At 45.8% G+C, this 21,282-nt stretch overlaps 1 protein-coding gene across 2 annotated transcripts in view; it reads right to left on the bottom strand.

Annotated features, from left to right (window-relative positions):
* Positions 1-2,098: 2,098 nt before the first annotated feature.
* The window catches only part of loxl2a (lysyl oxidase-like 2a), a 37,288-nt gene continuing 18,104 nt past the window's right edge, over positions 2,099-21,282 (bottom strand). For both annotated transcript variants that reach the window (XM_042058874.1, XM_042058873.1), the window contains exons 4-14: positions 20,178-20,386; positions 16,026-16,242; positions 13,908-14,091; positions 9,550-9,701; positions 8,829-8,996; positions 5,413-5,578; positions 4,566-4,806; positions 3,889-4,004; positions 3,658-3,794; positions 3,364-3,475; positions 2,099-3,165 (exon numbers count right to left, since the gene is read on the bottom strand). In XM_042058874.1, coding sequence (XP_041914808.1) covers positions 3,092-3,165; positions 3,364-3,475; positions 3,658-3,794; positions 3,889-4,004; positions 4,566-4,806; positions 5,413-5,578; positions 8,829-8,996; positions 9,550-9,701; positions 13,908-14,091; positions 16,026-16,242; positions 20,178-20,386 — 1,776 coding nt within the window. In that variant the 3' untranslated portion in view covers positions 2,099-3,091. The remainder of the gene's footprint in view (positions 3,166-3,363; positions 3,476-3,657; positions 3,795-3,888; positions 4,005-4,565; positions 4,807-5,412; positions 5,579-8,828; positions 8,997-9,549; positions 9,702-13,907; positions 14,092-16,025; positions 16,243-20,177; positions 20,387-21,282) is intronic.

The raw sequence follows: 21,282 nt of genomic DNA, 5'->3' as shown, positions 1-21,282 counted from the left end.
TTGTATGTCTGATATTTTCACACAAGGACATACTTATTAGCTGTGCAGAGGTGCTGGAACGCCGCTGTCGCCGTTTTACTGTGTGTGTGTGTGTGTGTGTGTGTGTGTGTGTGTGTGTGTGTGTGTATACTGTATATGTGTGTGTGTGTGTATATCACTGCTTGACTATCGTTTGGCCTGTGTTCAATTCCCTAACTCATTGTTGTGGGTATGTGTCGCCCTGGATAAAAGGGTCTGCTAAATACGTCATTTTACTTTTACCTCACTATGCTGTTGCATGGTAGCCTGACGAGCCAGACCCACATTAAAATGTAGGGTCTGGGCACTCACCGTTAGCAGTACTCAGTCCGAGGGGCGGGATAATCGGATGTCTTTCAAATTCCCTCTGCACGCAATAGGACAGCGCTGAGTCCCATGCGTTTCCCACCAGCGGAGCTAGTTGGCTTCTTCTTTGTTTTCAAGTAGCAGGGAATTCAAGCCAAACCATTGCAACTCTGCCATCAATCATTATGTTACAGTTTTTCTCAGTCGCTTTGGTGCTTTTCTCAGATCAGAATGAAAATTATCATAACTATTTGTTCAATCTCCACAACATTTAGTCATTTGTGCACATCATAGTAGCAATTTCTCCTTCCTCTGAACAAATTGCAAATGCTTTTGAACATGTATCAGTTGCTTTGTCATGTCAGTCAAAATGAACTAATGGATGCTGAATAGTCGTTCCCAATAAAACTAATAGTCTTCATTTCATTGCTTGAGTCATTACATACAAAATTGGTGAACTAGTTATCAAATTCTGTCACAATGCTGTAGAATTGCAAAGAGCATATACAGTAAAACTATGAAACACTACATATTCAGTGTCTTGTACTCACTCCCCTAACTACAGCAATTTGTAACTTTACTGTAGTTTTCAAATGGCTGTACAAGTACTGTATAGTGCTGTCTGAGCATTTTCAGGTAGTGTCACCGAGTTCTGATCTTTTTTTGCATGGGAAAACACTGAGAGCATAAACTGTCGTAATGAAAACATGACAAAGCCATTTGACTATCTTGTTCATAAATGATGGTGTCAAGACTTCTCATTTTGATGACACCGGCAGTTTCATTGACAAATACTTGCTTTTGAGGAATGGACTATCCATTTTGAGCAAGTGACGTGCTTTTGCAGGTTATCCACTAGGTTTTGCAGTTTGCACTAATTGTTTTGAGAAATGCACTAACTGCTGTGCAAATGTTAATAGTGATGTGAGAAAAGCACCAAAGCGACTGAGAAAAACTGTAAGCCCGCCTAACGACTCTACACAATTTGATTGGCCTGATAGAAGTTTAATTTTTCGAGCTCACAAGCCAACGGAGAGTTGCTAGACTAGCTCTGGAAGCAAATGTAATTTGCTGCCGCTAGGGTGCGTCTAGATTTCTAGGCTAGTTGCATGGTCTTATTGCCATAGAAGCCCGTATCTACCATTTAAAAATAAATCAATTACACAGCATGTTAAACTAATCAAAAAGCTGATAATTATGACTCTCATAATTACGATCCATTATGTCAATTATCACATCGTAATTGACGTGATTTAGTATGCCGTATATTAACTAGAACGTTCCTCAAAATTATGACTTCATATGTCATTATGACAGAGGAACTCATAAGAACGTAAGTAAAAAGTATGATTATGAATAGTATCTCGCAATTATGAGAAGTCATGAGGTTCTCATGGCATACTATGTGTTTTTTTTAAACAGGCTTCCAACCACAAAATAGAAAAACTGTCAGTCATGGTGTTGTTTTCTTCACTGCTTACTCAGATAGAGAGATAGATAGATAGATAGATAGATAGATACTTTATTGATCCCCAAGGGGAAATTCAATACTCCTTCACTTACTCCCCTCGCTGTAGATTTTACTGCCCCGTGGCCCTACTGCTTCTCTGGGCTCTGTAGTAAAGCACTTGGAGACAATTGTAGTTGTGTCGACTCTGCACTACATCAATAAAATTAAAGTGATGAGCCTAGCACCCATGCAAGACAACCTTCAAAGGACATGTTACCTGTGTGCATTGTGGTCTTTGACAGATGTGTATCATTCAAAAAGGAGTGCAAACATTTTAACTTTTATTACAGAAAACAGTACATGAAGCACAATGGGATTCCTCCTCGTTGTCCCATTGAAGTATACACACTCCGTGCAACACGTCACGATTTATCACGACCATTCAACTGGTCGCAGGGCGAAAGGCCCCCTCCAAAACGGAGGGCCCAGGTGCACAACGACATGACCCACAGAATGCATACATACAAGGTGAGGTGGTTTCACTTCCTGTCAACTCTACAGGAGAAATAAACAAACAAAAATACTCAAAATCCCTGACTGATGTCAATAAGTTAACTTGGCATGCTCGTTGTAGAAAAGAAGAACTAGGAATAACATGAAACATGAGGAGGAGGCTTAAGGCTGAACGCTGTGAGCCTATCGAGCTACAGCTGTAGGGAGGATGAGTGTGATTATGAGAGTCTATGCTGCGTACAATGACAAAAGGCAAACTAATGCAGAAATATGAATGTATTTTTTAAAAAATGGTAAGATCTCTGACTGATGTTAGTATCATATCATAGATGATTCTCCAGTGCTTAGTGGTGTCTGGGGCCATGGTTGGGAGTATTCCCTGCTGTTTCTTTGGTCTTAGCCATGGAGCCGAACATTCAGAGGAAGGTCTATCATCACACTGGTAGGTGCAAAGAGGATGACCACTCATATGAAGAGGTCAACCAACGTCTCTTAAATAAGGCAATACAACTCCAAACGTGGAGTTTAGATACGAGATAGCACTCATTTTCAGGTAATACACTCACATACAGTACACATTCACTTTGCTTGTTTTGTGTGTAAGTGTCCACATATTGTTCAAAAGGGGGTAAGGTCGTAGAGTCTCTAACATTTCATCCATATTTAGCACCACAAAGATTGTAACACAGTCCCTCTAGTGGTTGGGAATGCTCTTGATCTCTAGAGTTGCACCGGTCATTTCAAGGGACTCGTTTTCAGATTGTTCTCTCCGATCTCTCCTTCAGGTGGTCCAGGCGTGTTTCTCTACCTGTATGACAGCTGGTTGTTCGTAAGTCCAGGGTACTGACTGTCATCCATGTCAGTGCTTAGTGATCCACCTGCAAAACACAGAGACAACAGCCTTCACCAACTACCCTTTGAGTAAATGAAAAAACTACATCACCCACAATGCCTCTGATGTAGAACACACATTTCTTTTTGCATTGTACAAACATCCATTTTGAGGAAGAAAAAAAAAAAGGATTTTCACTTGTAGCCATAAGTAGACCAATTCCCAGATCAGTGACAGAACCCACCTATATGGCATTGGTACGTCCATATCCGGTAGCCGTCATATCGACATTTGCACTTCATGATGTTGTTGGTGTAGTCCGACTCAGCCACCTCATAGTTGGGGTTAATGACCACCTGAAGGACAAGGGCAGCCAATCAAATAAGTTCATGATGATCAGTTCAGACAATCAAATCAGTCCATGTTGTTAAGTTAACCTAATTGAATCAGTTCATGTCAAACAGTTCAGAGAATCAGAAATTACAGGTGACCTGAAAGAGAAACTAAGAAAGGGAAATCTACGAGGGAGGAAAGTTACCTGGAAGATGTAGTCTCCCGGTTTCACATCGGTGACGTCTATCCACTGGCAGTCAATGTCATGCCTGTAGGTATCCCAGCATCCAACAGTGATGCCCTGCTGTCCAAAGTTGGCACAGACGTACCTCTTCTCAATACCTGCAAAATAATTATGATAATCAGAAATAATCAATAAATGTGTTTGTGTGACCCGGTTTGTGTGTGTGTGTGTGTGTGTGTGTTGTGTGCTTACCCTCGTCACACGCTGTGTCCTCCAGGCAGAAGCTGGCCTTGTGTCCCTCGGCCACCTTGGTGCCATTGAGACTCAGCAGGTCATAGTGGGTGAATACCTCCATGCTGTGGTAGTGCCTGGACAGGACAAGCAGACAGTCAGCGCTCAGCTGGTGGGGGGGAGTAGGAGCTCAGCAGAGGGGTTTGGAGTGGAGATGCTCTAATGTTAGTGGTCAAGCTGATGTGTGGTAAGCTTTCTGGTGCATAGTGGCTCCCATGCATCAGCCAGGTGGGTGCTACACATTGATGGTGGTTAGTGAGGTTCCCCCTTCACTGTAAAGCGCTTTGGGTGCAGAGAAAAGCGCTATAAAACTTGCAATGTGTTGTTGTTGTTAACATGTATAGTTATTGGTATTGGTTGTCTCAAGATAAGATGGTGTGTGTTTTTAATGGTATAGTTGTACTATTATGTGACAATTTATTGATGATATGTTGTCACCTTTATTATATCGATATTATATTTTGGTGTTTGGACCCCAGAGTTTCCTCTTTCCCACTGTAGCCAGGTTTAGACCTGATCTGGTTCTGATCTGGCCCTGAACTGGCTCTGATCTGGCGCTGATCTGGCGTTGATCTGGCTCTAATCTGGCCCTGATGTGCCCCTAATCTGCTGTCCGGTGAGAGACGGTTGAGGCATACCTGTGACACTCGTGCCAGACCCATGCGTGATGTCCGTTCTTGGGCCTGAAGTCCGACTGTCCGTTGTTGTGGATCTGGGAGGAGAAGCGGAGCAGGCGGCGGTACGAGCCGTGGTCAGCAGCGTTGGCCGTGCTGGACAGGCAGTGCTCTTCATGGGCACACTGCAGAGCATACATCGGCCGGTCCTCCAGGTACGTCGTCTGTTCCACCACCTCGGCGTTCAGAACCAGGTCGGGGGCCGCTGAGGTGGGGAGAGGAGAGGAGGCAAAGAAGGAGAGGAGAGGAGAGAGAACAGAAAAAGAGAAGAGAAAAGGAGGAGGGGAGAGAGAAGAAAGGAGGAGAGGATAGAGAACAGGACAGGAGAGGAAAGGAGAAAAGAGGAGAAGACAGAAGAAAGAATGAGAGGACAGATGATTTACTGAACACCCAACACACTGATTTACACCCAACACACTGATTTACTTAACACCCAACACACTGATTTACACCCAACACACTGATTTACTGAGCACCCAACACACTGATTTACACCCAGCACACTGATTTACTGAACACCCAACACACTGATTTACTGAACACCCAACACACTGATTTACTGAACACCCAACACACTGATTTACTGAAACAATACTGTGAGATTCATTCATTCAATCAGTCACTGATTCATCCATTCATTCAAAGATTCATGTTTAAACCTTCTTTACGTTGAGATGATGAGTGAGTGGGCGAGTGAGTAAGTGAGGGGTCTTTACGTTGAGATGATGAGTGAGTGGGCGAGTGAGTAAGTGAGGGGTCTTTACGTTGAGATGATGAGTGAGTGGGCGAGTGAGTGAGTGAGGGGTCTTACTGTCCGAGCAGGATACTCCAGCGGCGAAGCGTCCGCCTCCTTTGGCGCACTTCAGGTGTTTCCCGTGGTGGAGACACTGGGACAGAGACATCTCGGTGCCCGAGCAGCGCACGCCACTAATCACCACGGCGTCCGCAGATACGTCACCGGCCCAGTACCACGTCTCCTGCAGGGGACAACGTTCACGTCAGTCACATTCATTCACAGACTGACTGTACAGTACAGACACATGTACAGTGTGACTGACTGTACACACTGTACATGTGTCTGTTGTAAATGTGAACGTGAAATATGAATGTAGTTTTGTCATCTGGCCACTAGAGGTCGATGTCTCACAGTGTTTCTCCTATTTCATAACTGTGTTGAAGTTGAGCCAGAACAGAACTACTTGAGGATGCATTTTTCCTGTTTTCTGGGAGTGCACACATAACAGTCTCAGAGAGGTTGTAAAAGTTACAAAATAAGCCTTGCACTTTCCATCCACAATCCATCACTTTATGAGTGCGGGGTGTTTTGCATGTCTATGTGCTTCGGTATCTGCATCTGTGTGTGTGTGTGTGTGTGCATGTGTGTGTGTGCGTGTGTGTGTTGGTGGATGGTGGTCTGTTAACATTTACTTTTGTGTGTAAATCTGTATATAATTGTATATTGCGTTTGTGGCTTTTCATGTAGCTGTATGTATATACTATAAATTTGTATGTGGTGGTCTGTGTGTACGTGTGCAGTGCACGTGTATACGTGTGTGTGTGTGTGTGTGTGTGTGCAAGTGTGCATGTGTGCGTGTGCGTGTGTGTGTGTGTGTGTGTGTGTGTGTGTGTGTGCACGTGTGTGCGTGTGTGTGTGTGTGTGTGTGCATCCCACGCAGGAATTCCCACACGTGTTTATGGGCACATGTCACCAGACCTGCACTGACTTACTAGTCCGTCCATGGCCAGTGTGTGTGCTGTGGTTTTAATGTGTGTGTGTGTGTGTGTGTGTGTGTGTGTTTCCATGGCATTTGGTCAGCCATATGTTCCCATTTAAAGGAGCCTCAGAGCTGAGGAACACTGATATGCTCAGGAAACTCCCCTGAGATCAAGAAGCAACACGAGTGTGTGTGAAGTGTGTGAAGTGTGTGTGTGTGTGTATGTGTGTGTGTGTGTGTGTGTGTTGAGGGGGCGGGGGGTTTCTGGGGGTGAGCTCAGTGTCAGATTTTCCACATATTCCTTTCTTTGGTCTGCAGAAACACTTACATGGGAGGAAGCGTGAGAAGGGGGGGGTTCAGACAAACTGAGTAGTGTGTGTGTGTGTGTGTGCGTGTGTTTATGTGTGTGTGCAAGTGTGTGGGCCCATGCCTGCTAAGGGAGCGAAGTGATGTTTAATGAAGGGACCCTCCACCATCTTGTATGTGTGTGTGCGGCCATTCGTGTGTGTGGACTCGCGTGTGTGTGTGTGTGTGCGGACCTTCATGTGTGTGGACTCGTGTGTGTGTGTGTGTGTATATGAGGCTGGACGGGTTTCCTGCAGACATATCTCACACGCTGTAAACACTGCTGGGAGTGTGTATGTGTGTGTGTGTGTGTGTCACGTGTATGTGTCTGGCTGGATGAGGAGAGAGTGTGTGTGTGTGTGAGACAGAGAGAGAGAGAGAGAGAGAGAGAGACTATCACATGTGTATGCATGTTGATGTTAGGGTGAGGGAGTGTGTGTGTGTGTGTGTGTGAGAGAGAGAGAGAGAGAGAGAGAGAGAGAGACTATCACATGTGATGTTAGGGTGAGGGAGTGTGTGTGTGTGTGTGTGTGTGTGTGTGTGAGAGAGAGAGAGAGAGAGAGAGACTATCACATGTGTATGCATGTTGATGCTGGGGTGAGAGAATGTGAGTGTGAGTGTGTGTGTGGGGGTGCCCACAGGTTGAAACACGCTTCCTCTGTTTCTCGGCACGTTGTCTGGTTTATGCACGAGGCGCCCCAATACCAGACTACTTCTACCTGCAGTAGCCATCAGCCCTACCTTAATGGCATATCATTTACCGGCCGGTAGTACACTTTTCTGTACAATTCGTGTGTGTGGACTCGTGTGTGTGTGTGTGTGTGTGTGTGTGTGTGTGTGTGTGCGTGTGTGTGTGTGTATGTGCGTGTGTGTATGAGTCTGGACGGGTTTCTTGCAGCAGCAGACAGATCTCACACACTGTAAACACTGCTGGGAGTGTGTGTGCGTGTGTGTGTGTGTGTCTGTGAGTGTGTGTGTCACGTGTATGTGTCTGGCTGGATGAGGAGAGAGAGTGTGTGTGTGTGTGTGTGTGTGTGTGTGTGTGTGTGTGTGTGTGTGTGTGTGTGTCTGTGTGTGCGTGTGTTTGCATGTCAGTGTGTGTGTGTGTGTGTGTTTGCATGTCAGTGTGTGTGTCTGTGTGTGTGTGTAATGTCTAATTTCCAGCTGAGGCGAGTATTACCCAATCGTCATAATCATGCCTAATCAGACCATTATCCTGAGAGAACACTTATGGCCATTCCAGTTTCCACTCGTAAAACTCCCTATCAAACCATTTCTTCCATACCATAATTTATAAATTGTTTCCACAGCCATGTCATCTTCCCATCTTCCTGTTACAGGACAGCTAATTAAGGGACTGAGAGAGGATGTTATGAAGTACTCGCAACTCTCAGTTAGGTTTTGTTACACCATCTGAGTGGTAAATCTCCTATCGTGCTAAAATGTGTCTCATGAGATTGGATGAGATTTAAGGCAATAGAAAGAACAACGAAACACTGGAATAACAACAGATACCTGTCCTCCAACTCTGCATTCACTGCATGTGTTCCAACAATTCGGAGAGATTTATTTTACACCAAACGTCTGAACGCTGTTGATTGAGGCAGCCGATGCTGAGGAAAGAAATCCCTGACAGCAGTAGACCAATCTGAGCTTCTCAGAGTTGGGCCAACTAAGAGGACGGCTCCTTAACAAGCAGGGTGTGTGTGTGTGTGTGTGTGTGTGTGTGTGTGTGTGTGTGTGTGTGTGGTTCATTCACACCCTCTGGCTCCCTCGCTAATGTGAAAGTTAAGTGTTCCTGACAGGAGAGACACTTCGCACGCCTTCCACCGCCACACAGCAGCTGAGATCATACACTCAATCACACACACACACACACACACCAGGAAAGATTCCAACACACCCTCAAATAGCATGCAAAAGATAAAGGGCAGGGAGACTTCAAAAATGCATGTACACTCACTCACACATAAGGACACAGAAAGATAGAAACACACACACACACAAACTCACACACACACACTTTTTCTCTCCCTCTCTCTCAAACACACACACACACATACACTCTCTCTCTCTATCTCTCTCTCTTTTAACACATACACAAACACACACACACACACACACACACACACTCATACACACACACACACACAGGTGGGCTGCGTACCTGGAAGGCGTGACTGGCGAACCCGAGTCCGAGCTGGCGACACACCACCATGGCCTCCATGATGCCCCAGTTCTCGCTGCACACCGTCCCCCACACCAGCGAGCCGTTCCTCTCCGCCAGAACCTCCACGCGGCCCTCCGTCGGGTTGCGCCCGCCGTTCAGACGCAGCTGGAACACACACACACACACACACACACACGAAACGTGAGATGACAGTTCAATATAGGGTCTGTCCTCCCTATGAGAGCTCTGTGTAATCGGAACAGGGATTGTTTCCCCCCAAAGATCAGTTTGTTTGGGCATATCTGAACACAACTATTTTACACCCTTTGGTAGCAAAACAAACAGACCGAGACCGCCTAGAGCCATCCCGGTTACAGTCAAATTCTAAAGCGGTACGTTATGTCTGGAATGTCAAAGCAACAATCTGACCAGTGTGAGAGAATTTTAATTGTGTGTGGAGTTTTATTTTATTTATAAGTTCTGCTTAAATGCTGCCCATGGACAGAAAACAGACCCAGGGACAAGCTCAAATGTTGTATCAATTCAACGCATGATCCAAAACAAAGTAGGTACGAAAGCACCCAAAGTCACATCTTTTACAGTACTAACATGAACAACTCTGTTCCTGTGTTTCCTTCAAATCTATGCTGTAGTGTGACATGTGTTGGGTTCCCCGTGTGGTGTGTGACGTGTGTTGGGTTCCCTGTGTGGTTCTCACCCGGTTCTTGAAGCCCATGGCCGGAACGTTACACTTCACACCGGCGTCTTCCTCGTGACTACAACCGATGGACTGCTGGTTGAAGCGGCAGTCGGTCAAGGACTTCTCGAAGCCGGAACACTGCACCTCGTTCATGTGGACTGGGCCCATGCCTGCAGAGAACGCAACAGAATTTCACAACACTCCCAGGAAGAGAACCAAAACATGATGAGCTCATCTGTTTCTGATGTTCCAGCACTGGTCTCCAAGAGACCCACTGACTCATCGCTGACTCCATTGAGTGCCATTTTAAAGCTCAAAGCTCAGAACTGAGATCAGTATTTCACAGGAAAGACATATCTGTGCTAGCAGCAGGGTTTCAGGAATCGACCATGGGATCACAGGAGACATATCACAGGAGTCATTTATCACAGTTTATCACAGGAGACATATCTTGCAAGGTTCTTGGGAACCTGACCTGAGACCAGTATTTAAAGGAACCGTATGTAAGAAATGTATTTCAATTAATCATAAAATGGCCCTGATATGTCACTAGACATTAAGAAATCATGTTCATTTCAAATACTTATATCACTGACAACAGTAGTCTGGCCAGGATATTGTCATTTAAAAAGTGAAGTTGCAGCCCTCAACTGATGTTGATGTTGTGTTTTGTCATGTCATGTTGTGTTTTGGCCTGATGCGCCACCCTCTACCTATCTACTAATCACAAAGTCAGTAGTGTTTCGGCATCTGGGTTGGCAACCTCGAGTCAGGAGGGAGGGGGAGGGGATACACTGCTCTAAAGTAATTTGAAAGTGATTGCAGTACCAGTTTTGGCCACAATCTTACATACGGTTCCTTTAAAAGGTGAGACATATTTGTGCCAACTGCAGTGATGTAAAGTTTTAAAGGTATCTAAACCGTTTTTTGTCACATACAGCAAATATCTCCTCACCATCCGCTAGATGCCTGTCAACGGCAACAAACAGCCTGGTGCAGCCTGGACCAAGAAACATAACAAACTGTTCCGGCGAGATGCACGTTCAGGAGGGTTTCAGTTGCATGGGAGGGAGCGAGCTAGCTCTGTTTTGTTTGAACGTCAACAGAAGTGAGGTCGCCTAGAGCACCTTTAAAGTGCTTGGCACAGCCCCTAATGACTCTCTGCTCCTCTGTGTGTATATATCCACTCAGCATGAGCACTGTGAGAGGAGACAGTGTTCTGCTCTGTGTACAGTGGGGAGGGCTTGTTGTCGATCAAATTTGGACAAAGATGGGGAGTCTCCGGAGTATTAAACTTGTTTCCCACAATTCCTCTCTCCCTTCCCCACTCCAGAGTCTAGTCAGAATAATGTGTGTGTGTTTGTGTGTGTATGTGTATGTGTGTGTGTGTGTGTGTGTGTGTGTGTGTGTGTGTGTGTGTGTGTGCGCGTGTGTCGTAATGGATTTTCCACAGCAACAGGGAACATTTCCTCTCCCCTGCCGGAGTTGATGTGTGTTGAAGTCTGATTAGGGTTCTTAGTGTCTGACACTCCAAACACCACAGCTGATTCCCCTCATCCCCACTGGCCCCATCACTCCTCAGAATCTGAATGGGACGTGGGAGGAACAGACGAGACCGTAGCAGGTGGTCAATAACGCTCGAGAACTGCTCATCTGTGTGAGAGTGGTGGTGAATAACACTCCGGATTGGCTCATCTGGCAGAGAGAGTCGTCAATAACACTCACGATTGGCTCGTCTGTCAGGGAAAAGTCGTAAATAACAGTCAGGATTGGCTCATCTGTCAGAGAGAGTCGTGGTGGTAAATAGCACTTGCGACTGTCTCATCTGTCAGAAAGCATCATCCAGGTTCGTATTTATGACAGGGAGGATGAGGAGGAGATTACGGGCTCAACGATGCTGTTCAACTCTCCAGCTCTGGACGAAACACTTTCACTATAAATCCCAGAAAACCGCGGAACGCCAAAGCTAATCCAAAGAAACAAGTCCCGGTGGAGCCGTGCTCAGTTACTGGGGAATGTTGCTGACCAAGGGGGATGACTGACCACACATTAGAGAGTCTCTTACTGGGCATGTGAGGCAAAGCCCTCATTTGGAGCCTCCACAGGCGGGTAGAGACCAGCTCCAACAATGCCAAGAGTATGGCTTCAATTACAGAAGCACAGAGCATAGGTGCAGACCACGTAAATGACCTTGGGCACGTAAATGACCTTGAACAAAAACATCTATTAAAAAAAATACTAATACGGGAAATACTCTCTGCAAAAACATTTATTACAGAAAAATACTAATATGGGAAATACTCTCTTCAAAAACATTTACTACAGAAAAATACTGATATGGAAAATACTCTCTTCAAAATAATATACTAAATAAAAAAATACTGATATGGGAAATACTCTCTTCAAAATAATATACTAAAGAAAAATACTGATATGGGAAATACTCTCTTCAAAATAATCTATTAAAGAAAAATACTGAATGGGAAATACTATATTTACTATACTTCAATAGTAACGACCACCGCAAACATCTGTCATGTCAAAACAACAACCTTTAAAGGGACACCAGGCAAGCCTGATGCTTTTTCTCTACGAAACTCCCCCTCGCTCGGTCTGAAGCTCTTTTCCATTTCTTTGCATCTTCCATCAAGGTGTTTTCGCTGCTTCTTCGCCGGCTCTGCCATTATACACACGTTTGCAACAATCGCTAGTGTTTCGTTAGCCTGCCTCTGTGCTGTGGATGCAGGATGTAAACTGATCCTGCTTTGGTCGGCGGGTACGATACACTGAACTTGCAAGTGGGATATTCTTCCTACAGGCAGTAGGGGCGGTCGAAAGAGTCTTCATTCGCCCTGTAATGAGTAATTTAACCATATACCGACTTACGAAGATGAGTAATTAACATGAAAACGTTGCCTGGTGTCCCTTTAAGCTGAAGAGTTTTCAGACGTAAAAGCTTCACCAAAAGACTGCCTGTATGCTGGTGAGAGTTCAAAACAGATGGGGAAAGTATAAGTATATAAGTAAATAGGTTTTGATAGCCTGAGTCATTTTCTCTGCAAGAACAAAAATATTTATTTGATGGTGGGTGTGGGAATGGAAGTGTCACGTTTTTTTTCGTTTTGCTTTTGTTTTGTTTTGTTTGCGCTTCGGTCCAGTGCACATGTGCATCAAATCACTTCCTTGGCATATCAGCACGCCGGTCATTTGGTGAACAGATGTCACAAAAACAGACCTGCCCAGAGATCTACCAGGCACTTCAAGGGCTTTTCATGTTTTCCTTTGGACTAGTTGGCGTCCTGGGCCAGGAGGGGTCTGCTGAAGCCAGCAGTCCTGCAGCTGCTGACAGCTCAGACTGTTCTGCTGAGGTGGGCTGGATCAGTCTATCCTATAGACTCCCCCGACAGACAGACAGACAGACACACAGACATAATACTAACACCACACTCAGCAGTCATGCCCAGAGCTCCGCTGGCTCACACCTTTCCAGTGTGTGGTCAAACCAAGGTATCTCCTGGCTGGAGTCTATGTGCTAACCAGACAGATCTTTTGCCTATCAGCTCACGCTCTGCCAAGTCAAGCTAGACTTTATGCAAAGCCCACATATTAACCAGCCATTCATCTAAATCTAGAGTTTCAATCTGAGATGAGCTGAGTTGAATCAAATGGAATGGAATTTAATTAACTGCAATAAGGAGGGAAGGAAGTTTAATTAAGTAGAAAGGAATGAAATGGAATGGGATGGAATGATACAGCTGTGGAATGGAGAGGGATTATATGGAAAGGAATGACATAGAATGTTGTGCAATGATATAGAATGATATAACATGATGTGGAATGACATAGAATGTTGTGCAATGATATAGAATGATATAACATGATGTGGAATGATATAGAATGCTGTAGAGTGATATAGAATGTTGTTGAGTCATCTAGAATGCTGCAGAATGATATGTTGTGAAAATGATGTGGAATAATATAGAATGCTGTACAATGATATATGCATGGATATACTGTAGAATGCTGGATTGATATAGAATGATGTGGAGTGATATAGAATATAGCGGACTGATCTAGAATGCTGTGGAGTGATCTAGACTGTTGTAGAGTGACCTAGAATATTGTGGACTGATCTAGAATGGTGTGGGGTGACCTAGAATATTGTGGATTGATCTAGAATGCTGTGGACTGATCTAGAATGCTGTGGAGTGATCTAGAATGTTGTGGACTGATCTAGAATGCTGTGGAGTAATCTAGAATATTGTGGAGTGATTTAGAATATTGTAGAGTGATATAGAATGGTGTGGTGTGATCTAAAATGTTGTGAAATGATCTAGAATGTTGTGGACTGATCTATAATGCTGTGGAGTGCCCACCTTGACCCAGTCTGCCTCCAGAGAGGGCCTCCTTGGCACTGCCGTAGCCCAGCTCACGGCACACTACCGAGGCAGCCACCATGTTCCAACTGTCGTCGCAAATGGTTCCCCATTGGCCATTCTTCAGGACCTCCACACGACCCTCTCCAATGTTGGCACCACCTCTCAAACGCACCAGGGGTTGCTGTGGAAACATAACATTTTGCAAAATGATAGATGTTATTATATGATAGCTTAGGTGTATATAGCCCTTATCACAAAAATACAATTACACTCTCTCTAATAAAGGTATGAAGTTCCTGAAGTTGAACATTTTTCCCAGGCCACCACTGGAAAGAGAGTCAGGAAATCCTGGCTGTTTACATAGCGACAGATTGAGCAAAAGTGACGGCTTGGCTTTTATGTGTATTCCTCTCCAGCTGTTGTGCGTACAGAACAGCCGTAGTCTAAACACAGAGACGACCTCCAGAAGGGAGACTGATGTTGGTTAATATTCATTTATCCCCGCTTTGCCCCCCCCCCCCCCCCAGCACTCAGTTCTCTGCTTTGTGGTCTGACTGCTTTGATGGCAGATGAATCCCAAACAATGTGTGTGTATGTGTGTGGCTGTGTGCATGTGTGTATGTGTGTGTCTGTGTGTGTGTCTAAATCAAAGCAGGTGTTTACTTTGAGCATGACAGTGAGACAAAGGCATTGTAGGTGGTTCGTTTTTGGCTTGGGGTTGTTGGATTGGGTGAATGCCCCACAGAAGTAATGAGTATGTGAAGTAATTGAAAGCCATTAAAGACATTAATACATTTCATTACGTTGTTGAGAAAATGAGAAGGTGGGGAAGAAGTATTCGAACATGTGGACAGAGGGAGACAGAGAGAGTTCTGTGTGAGCGAAAGTGCAAGAGGGAGGTACCATGTGCGCTCGTCTGATTTTATGCAACGGGTCTGGCATTTGGCTAAACATGCTTTGGCGATGGAAGCTGTGAGAGCTCAGGGACTGGACGGAGCGAAATCTTCCTCATCTGCTTCCTCATAAATCACAACAAGCTGGACGTGTTGGCTCTAATCTGAGCTCCACAGTTCCACAGGACACCTCGTAGCCCCTACACTGATGCCATATGTCTCAGCTACGGACTGGAACACGGGACTAATGTGTGTGCGAGATCCGAGCGCTTTGTGTTGTTGTGTCTGGTGATTCACGACTGCGGCTGGCCAAACGCTGACCTAACGTCATGACAACAGGCATTCCATCAGCCCGTGACTCAGCGGAGGGGGACAGATGTTGTCACAGCGTCTCCCCGCCTGGCTAAAGGGAAGTGATTCGCTGGAAAAAGAGTGATGTCGACTGATCCACCACGCTTCCCAGCAAAAGTCAGGGCGGAAAGATTGGAAGCAAAGAGTGAAATCATGAGAGGGAAACCTGATGGAACTCAGGTTTATATGTCTAGCAAAAAACACGACACGTGTTCCTTTGGAGGGCAGTGCTGGAAAACAGAAGTGCAGGCACTTTCCCTGGAAGCTCAGGGGGGGGGAGTCCTGCTCCTGCACTCAGCCAGACGAGAGGAGGGGGAGGGGAGGGGGGGGAGGAGTCAGGCAGATGTGGGAAGTCACTGCTGCCTGGGATCCCCATCATCCCTGTGTTTCCAGAACACTAGTTGTCACGGAGCCCAATCGAAAACATTCCCCTCCTTCTCATTCGGAACCTGGCGTCTACAGTTTGTTCCCTTCTAAGCCCCACAAACAGCCAATCTGTTCCAGGTTCTCATCACCATCCAATCATCATAAGTGCTTGTAATCTGTATACAACAGAGAGCTTTCTGATTAACTTTACTTTATAGGGAGCTCTGTATGGAAGCAATATGGTTCGGTGAAAACATAATTAAAGAAACTTTGGCGCAAACCTCAAAGTGTCAACTTTTCAGCTAAATCTAAAACACTCAGTATGCATAAACAGTTGAAGTGTCTAAATATGCAACTTTAAAAAAGTAGCTTATGCACAGTACACATAAACAGTTGAAGTGTCTAAATATGCAACTTTAAAATAGTAGCTTATGCACAGTACACATAAACAGTTGAAGTGTGTGTGCTGTGTAAATATGTGTGTTGTGCGGGCACACAGTTTTACCTCGGCACGATAGGCCTTGCTGTAGCCAGCGGAGTGTGTCGGGGCAAAGGCTCTTCCAGAAACACAGCTGACCACGGCGGGCATGCCACTGGGGCAGGTGTTGTTGCCCTTCTTGGGCACGGGGCGACCCATCTTACAACCGGTCAGGTGATCCTCATTCCCTGTGCAGTTCACCAAGAAGCCAAAGTATGTGATCTTACGCTTGCGAGCCAACAGCCTGCACAGAGACAGAGAGAGAGAGAGGAAGAGGAAGAAGATTGATTATGTATACTGTATGTGCTAATCTGTGAGGCTGCAAAATGCTAAAAAATGAGGTAGAAATTTATATTTTTTGTGTTTGTTTGTGTGTGTGTGTGTGTGTGTGTGTGTGTGTGTGTGTGTGTGTGTGTGTGTGTGTGTGTGTATCTATCTAAGTGATTTTTGGCATCAATCTACCAATTAAACCCCACAGAATTATTCTCATTTATTTGCTTCTGTCCTTGATGAAAGACAGTTGATGGCTGTTTTGGTCAGACAATGACCCCTATTGGGACTCCAGTGACCCGGCGGTTCCCACGACCCCTCTCCCAGGCCTGGCAGGCAGACCTCACTCACAAGACGGCTCTACATCAGGGGTCAGGCCACTGCTTTGTGCAGACAGTGGAGGGTCATGTAGGTTTGTGCTCCTGGAGTGAATCAGAGCATTTAATTACCCCGCCCTGGGGGTGACTCTGAAACGGATCTGGCTGTGATCTGACACAAGCCTGTGCCGGGTCTAAAACGCATCTGGGCCAGATGGGGTTCTGCTGCCATTTGGATCGGTGAGCGTATTCCTAAATTAAAACTAGCAGCTTCATATCTCCAGTCTGAAATCTGACTGGAAGGAAGTGTGATAATCCCAAACACAAAAGTGAGTCTGTTTGGGAGTCCAGACGTCTCGCTCGGTTAGCCAGTGAAACAGACAGACGGGGGGGGCAGTCCTTTCCTACTCGGGGGGGGGGGGCGGGGTGGGTGGGGGGGGTTGAGGGCATGCCTTTGGGGTGAGTAAGAGGCAGAGAGACTGGGAGAATCCCACAGATAGACCCACAGTGTGAATGTGGATTGCAAGGCTTTGGAGCGTCACATAACGCCAGTCAATCAACTCGCACTGGTAGCAGACAACTGAACGACACAGAACAGCAGCCTGACTGTCTGTGGTGTTAAAAAAGTGCCACAACATAATGTGTGCCTTAGTGTTAGTTTACACTTATGGTCTATAAGGCCCTGTGTGATTGAGAATGTACTGTAGTGTGTGTTTCAGAAAGGGATATGCTACATGGAATACAACAGTGGAACATGGAACACAAAAATGTTCCAGTGCTTGGGAACAAATTCTTCTGGATAAGTGCTAGGCTACCATTTCTATCCTTGTAAAAAGAAAAGACTATAATCAACAGCATTACAGATTTATGGGCTGTGCTTCTATATCACACTTAAAAAAAAAAAAACTATGGCTGGAACCAGTATACACTTCCACATGAAGGAAATAGCTAGTATTTTATTTCAGGCTTCTAGACATAAAGTAGATGGTCATTTATTCCTGACAATGTATGGCATGGAACTGTGAGCTGCACCACACAAAATGTACTAAAGCCCCGGGCAAACGTCTATTAATATGAATGGGAGGACGGCAGCCAAAGATTTTGGTGGGGCATGAAAAACATTTAAGGGAATGCAACAGTGTCAACATACGGCTAAATTATTCCCGTATATTTGCATTACAAGACCAGCCAAAAGGCATGTTTTAAGGTCACATCACCCAGTAAAAATGGCCCTTTTTTCCGGCTCTGTGGAAGCTTGAAGTGGAGTTTTGAAAGAATTGTTTGTTTTGGATTTCTGAATTTAACGGCTATTTGGGGGCCAAACAGGAGAGTGTGTCATGAGGTTGTGAAAGCACTGGTAACGCAATTAAATAGAGGCCTCGTGCTTAACAAGTAGTGATTGTGTTTGGACAAACACAAACTCACTCTCTCCCTCTCCCTCTCAGGCAGACGACCTGCGGGCATTACGTGAGGCTGCTTATGCTCCTCTTCCGGGGAGAATGCATGGCTACAGAGTGAATCATTAAACGAAGAATTATGTAGTTCACCCAAGAACCGCAGCCCCCACATCTGGCTCGAGCGTTCCTCAGTGCTCTCCTCACATTCCCCAGAGCCTGAGACTGTACGAAACACTCTGTTCCTTAGTGTGCGAGACAGGGGAAAGTGGAGGATTTATGTTGGGGAGACGCTGGGAATGATTCGTATTGAGGGAGAGGTGGGGCCAGGGGCAGGTAGTGTGTATGTGTGTGTGTGTGTGTGTGTGTGTATGCATGTGTGTGTGTGTGAGAGAGAGTGTGTGTGTGTGAGAGTGTGTGTGTGTGAGAGAGAGAGAGAGAGAGTGTGTGTGTGTGTGTGTGTGTGTGAGAAAGAGAGAGAGAGAGAGAGAGAGAGAGAGTGTGTGTGTGTGTGTGTGTGGAGGGGTTTTTTACTGTAAGTTTCTCCCCCCTCTGCTATCAGTTAGCATGAGGTTCAGAGGGAGGTAACAAAGCCCCACCCCAGAAGATCAGGCATCCACATCAAGCAATGAACAGAGAGCTCCATAGGAGAGCCTGCACTGTGTCCGTTTCCGAACCAGCTGTGGTCTGAGGATGTCTGATTTTCATCAGGCATAGCCAGCCTTTCTTTCTCGCATTGGAGCCTGCATTGCCTGCATCGCTGACTTCGCATCATCAATGATGTCTTGAGTTTAAATAAATGTCTTTTCATCTCTCAGGGCATAAACTTTAAACTTAAACTTACTCATTTGGCTGGCACTTTTATCCACATATGGGCCAGCATTCCCAGAGCAACTTGGGATTAATTGCCTTGCTCAAGGGCACAACGGTGCTCTTTAGCCACTAAACTACCACAACTTCTCAAGCCACTGCATGCTAGCCCAGCTCCTTAGCCATGGTCGTGCACAGTGCAGTACTGAGCAGGACAACCCAGGGGGCAGTTGTCTACAGAACCGGTCTGAGCCTGATCCGGCCCTGATCCGGCTCGGATTCCTTGTCTGATCTGCTTTCTATCCGGATCACGCAGCAAGCTCTCAGCGTGGAGCTGGAATGACTCACTCTCTCCGCAGCCAGCTTCATCTATCTTCATTGAGCATGTTTGCTTAAGCCTCCCTGTCATGTTTCAGACGGAGACGTTCACCATCTGCCTGCCAGAGCTCGCAGACGCAGAAACACAGAAACAGAGAATGTGGGTGGGGGGCTGAACTTCCTGTCCACAGAACTCAGGTCCAAAAGTCAACTATTTTTCTTTTGTCAACAATCTTGGTTTGATAATTAGTGCAATAGATGGGTGCAGTGCCAGTTGCGTGTCTGCTAGCATATGGTGTTGTTACTTTTCGTATACCCCACACATTCAAGGAGCAAACTGCAGCCCAAAGATTATGCAACAAATGAGAGTTAACAAACATGTGCAGGACTCCTGGTAGTTGTGATTCAGAGTACAATCAAAGTGTAATTTGTAGAACTGATTTCCATCCTTGACTTTTGGGTCCACTAAAACACACTGTCAACATCAGTCTGCTGGATTCTACTTCTGCCATTTGGCTAGTAAGGTGGAACTACTGTGTGAAATCTTATTTGTACAAATGTCTCATGGGTGGTTCAAAAGCCTGGAAAGATACCTTATTTTCTGGAGCCTGAACTGTTCCCTCTTGTTTTGCTTGTTGTTGTTTGTTGGTGTTTGCTTGTATGTATAGTTTGTTTTTATGTCATCATAATGTCTGTATAATCTGTTTATTGTCCTTGCTTGAGTGAAGGCTTTGGTGTCAACATGACCAACAAAGCTGATTCTGATTCTAAGCTGGATTCTGATTATGGTTTGATTCATGTTTCTGACTCTGATTCTAAGCAGGATTCTGATTCTGGTTTGATTCATGTTTCTGATTCTGATTCTAAGCTGGATTCTGATTCTGGTTTGATTCATGTTTCTGACTCTGATTCTAAGCTGGATTCCGATTCTGGTTTGAGGCATGTTTGTGATTCTGATTCCAAGCTGGATTCTGATTCTGGTTTGAGGGCATGTTTCTGATTCTTTGAGGCATGTTTCTGATTCTGGCTCTGAGTGGCTGTGTGGGGTAAGTGTCGGTGTCTGGGCTTACTTGTAGGGCCGGGTGTTGTATCCCTTCTCTCCGGGGAATCCGTACATGCCACAGATCACGCGTGAGTTCATGCCTGACCACTCTTCGTCGCAGATCTGCCTCCACTTGCCTCCCTCCTTGACCTCCACGAAGCCCTCAGTGATGGGCACACGCTTCCTCATGGAGTACAGAGCCCTGATGCGCACCTCCTCTACCTGCACATTTAGACTCTGGTGGGGGAGAGAAGAGGGGGGGGACAGGAGGAGGGGAGGAGGATAAGAAGAAGAAGAGGAGAGGAGGAGGAGAGGAGAGGAGAGAAGAAGGGAGAGCAGAGGGGAAGACAGGGGGAGGAGAGGAGGAGGGGAGGAGGAGAAGAGGAAGAAGAGGAGAGGAGGAGAAGAGAGGAGAGGAGAGAAGAAGGGAGAGCAGCAGGGGCGCGGAGGGGAGGAGAGGAAAGGAGAGGATAAATGAGAGCAGATGGGAGAACAGAGGGGAAGACAAGGGGAGGAGAGGAGGAGGGGAGGAGGATAAGAGGAAGAAGAGGAGAGGAGGAGGACGAGAGGAGAGGAGAGGAGGAGGATGAGAGGAGAGGAGAGGGGAGGAGGATAAGAGGAAGAAGAGGAGAGGAGGAGGACGAGAGGAGAGGAGAAGGGAGGAGAAGAGATAGCAGAGGGGAGAGAAGGGAGGAGAGGTAAGGGCAAGGCAAGAGGAGAGGTGAGGACAGGCATTAACATTTCGTCATGGGAAAACAGCAGAGACAGCAAAAAAAATAGCAAAAACAAAATGTTTAGGAGCAACATGTGTTATTGCTTAATCATCAACCAGACCAGAACACTTCACAGAAACCGAAAACAACTTGGGGAAAGTTGCAGGAAAGATGGCAACAATTTAAGGCCAGAAGAATGCATAAAACCTAAATGTAATATAACGCTCCACTGAGCTCTGAGGAGAACAGGGGATAAGGGGCTGGCCTTATGACCCTTGCAGTGTTTCATAACTCTGCTCTTCAGCATTACGAAACACATAACATTGATGCGCTTTAAGCACAGTGTGTGTGTGTATGTGTGTGCCTTAGGCATGTGGCAGAGGTCACCCAGTCAATCAGTGAAGCCTGTGAGGGCAGATC

Source organism: Alosa sapidissima, chromosome 13 (genome assembly GCF_018492685.1).
Source record: "Alosa sapidissima isolate fAloSap1 chromosome 13, fAloSap1.pri, whole genome shotgun sequence".
NCBI classification, from domain to species: domain Eukaryota; kingdom Metazoa; phylum Chordata; class Actinopteri; order Clupeiformes; family Clupeidae; genus Alosa; species Alosa sapidissima.
This window is presented reverse-complemented; position numbering and strand designations above follow the sequence as displayed.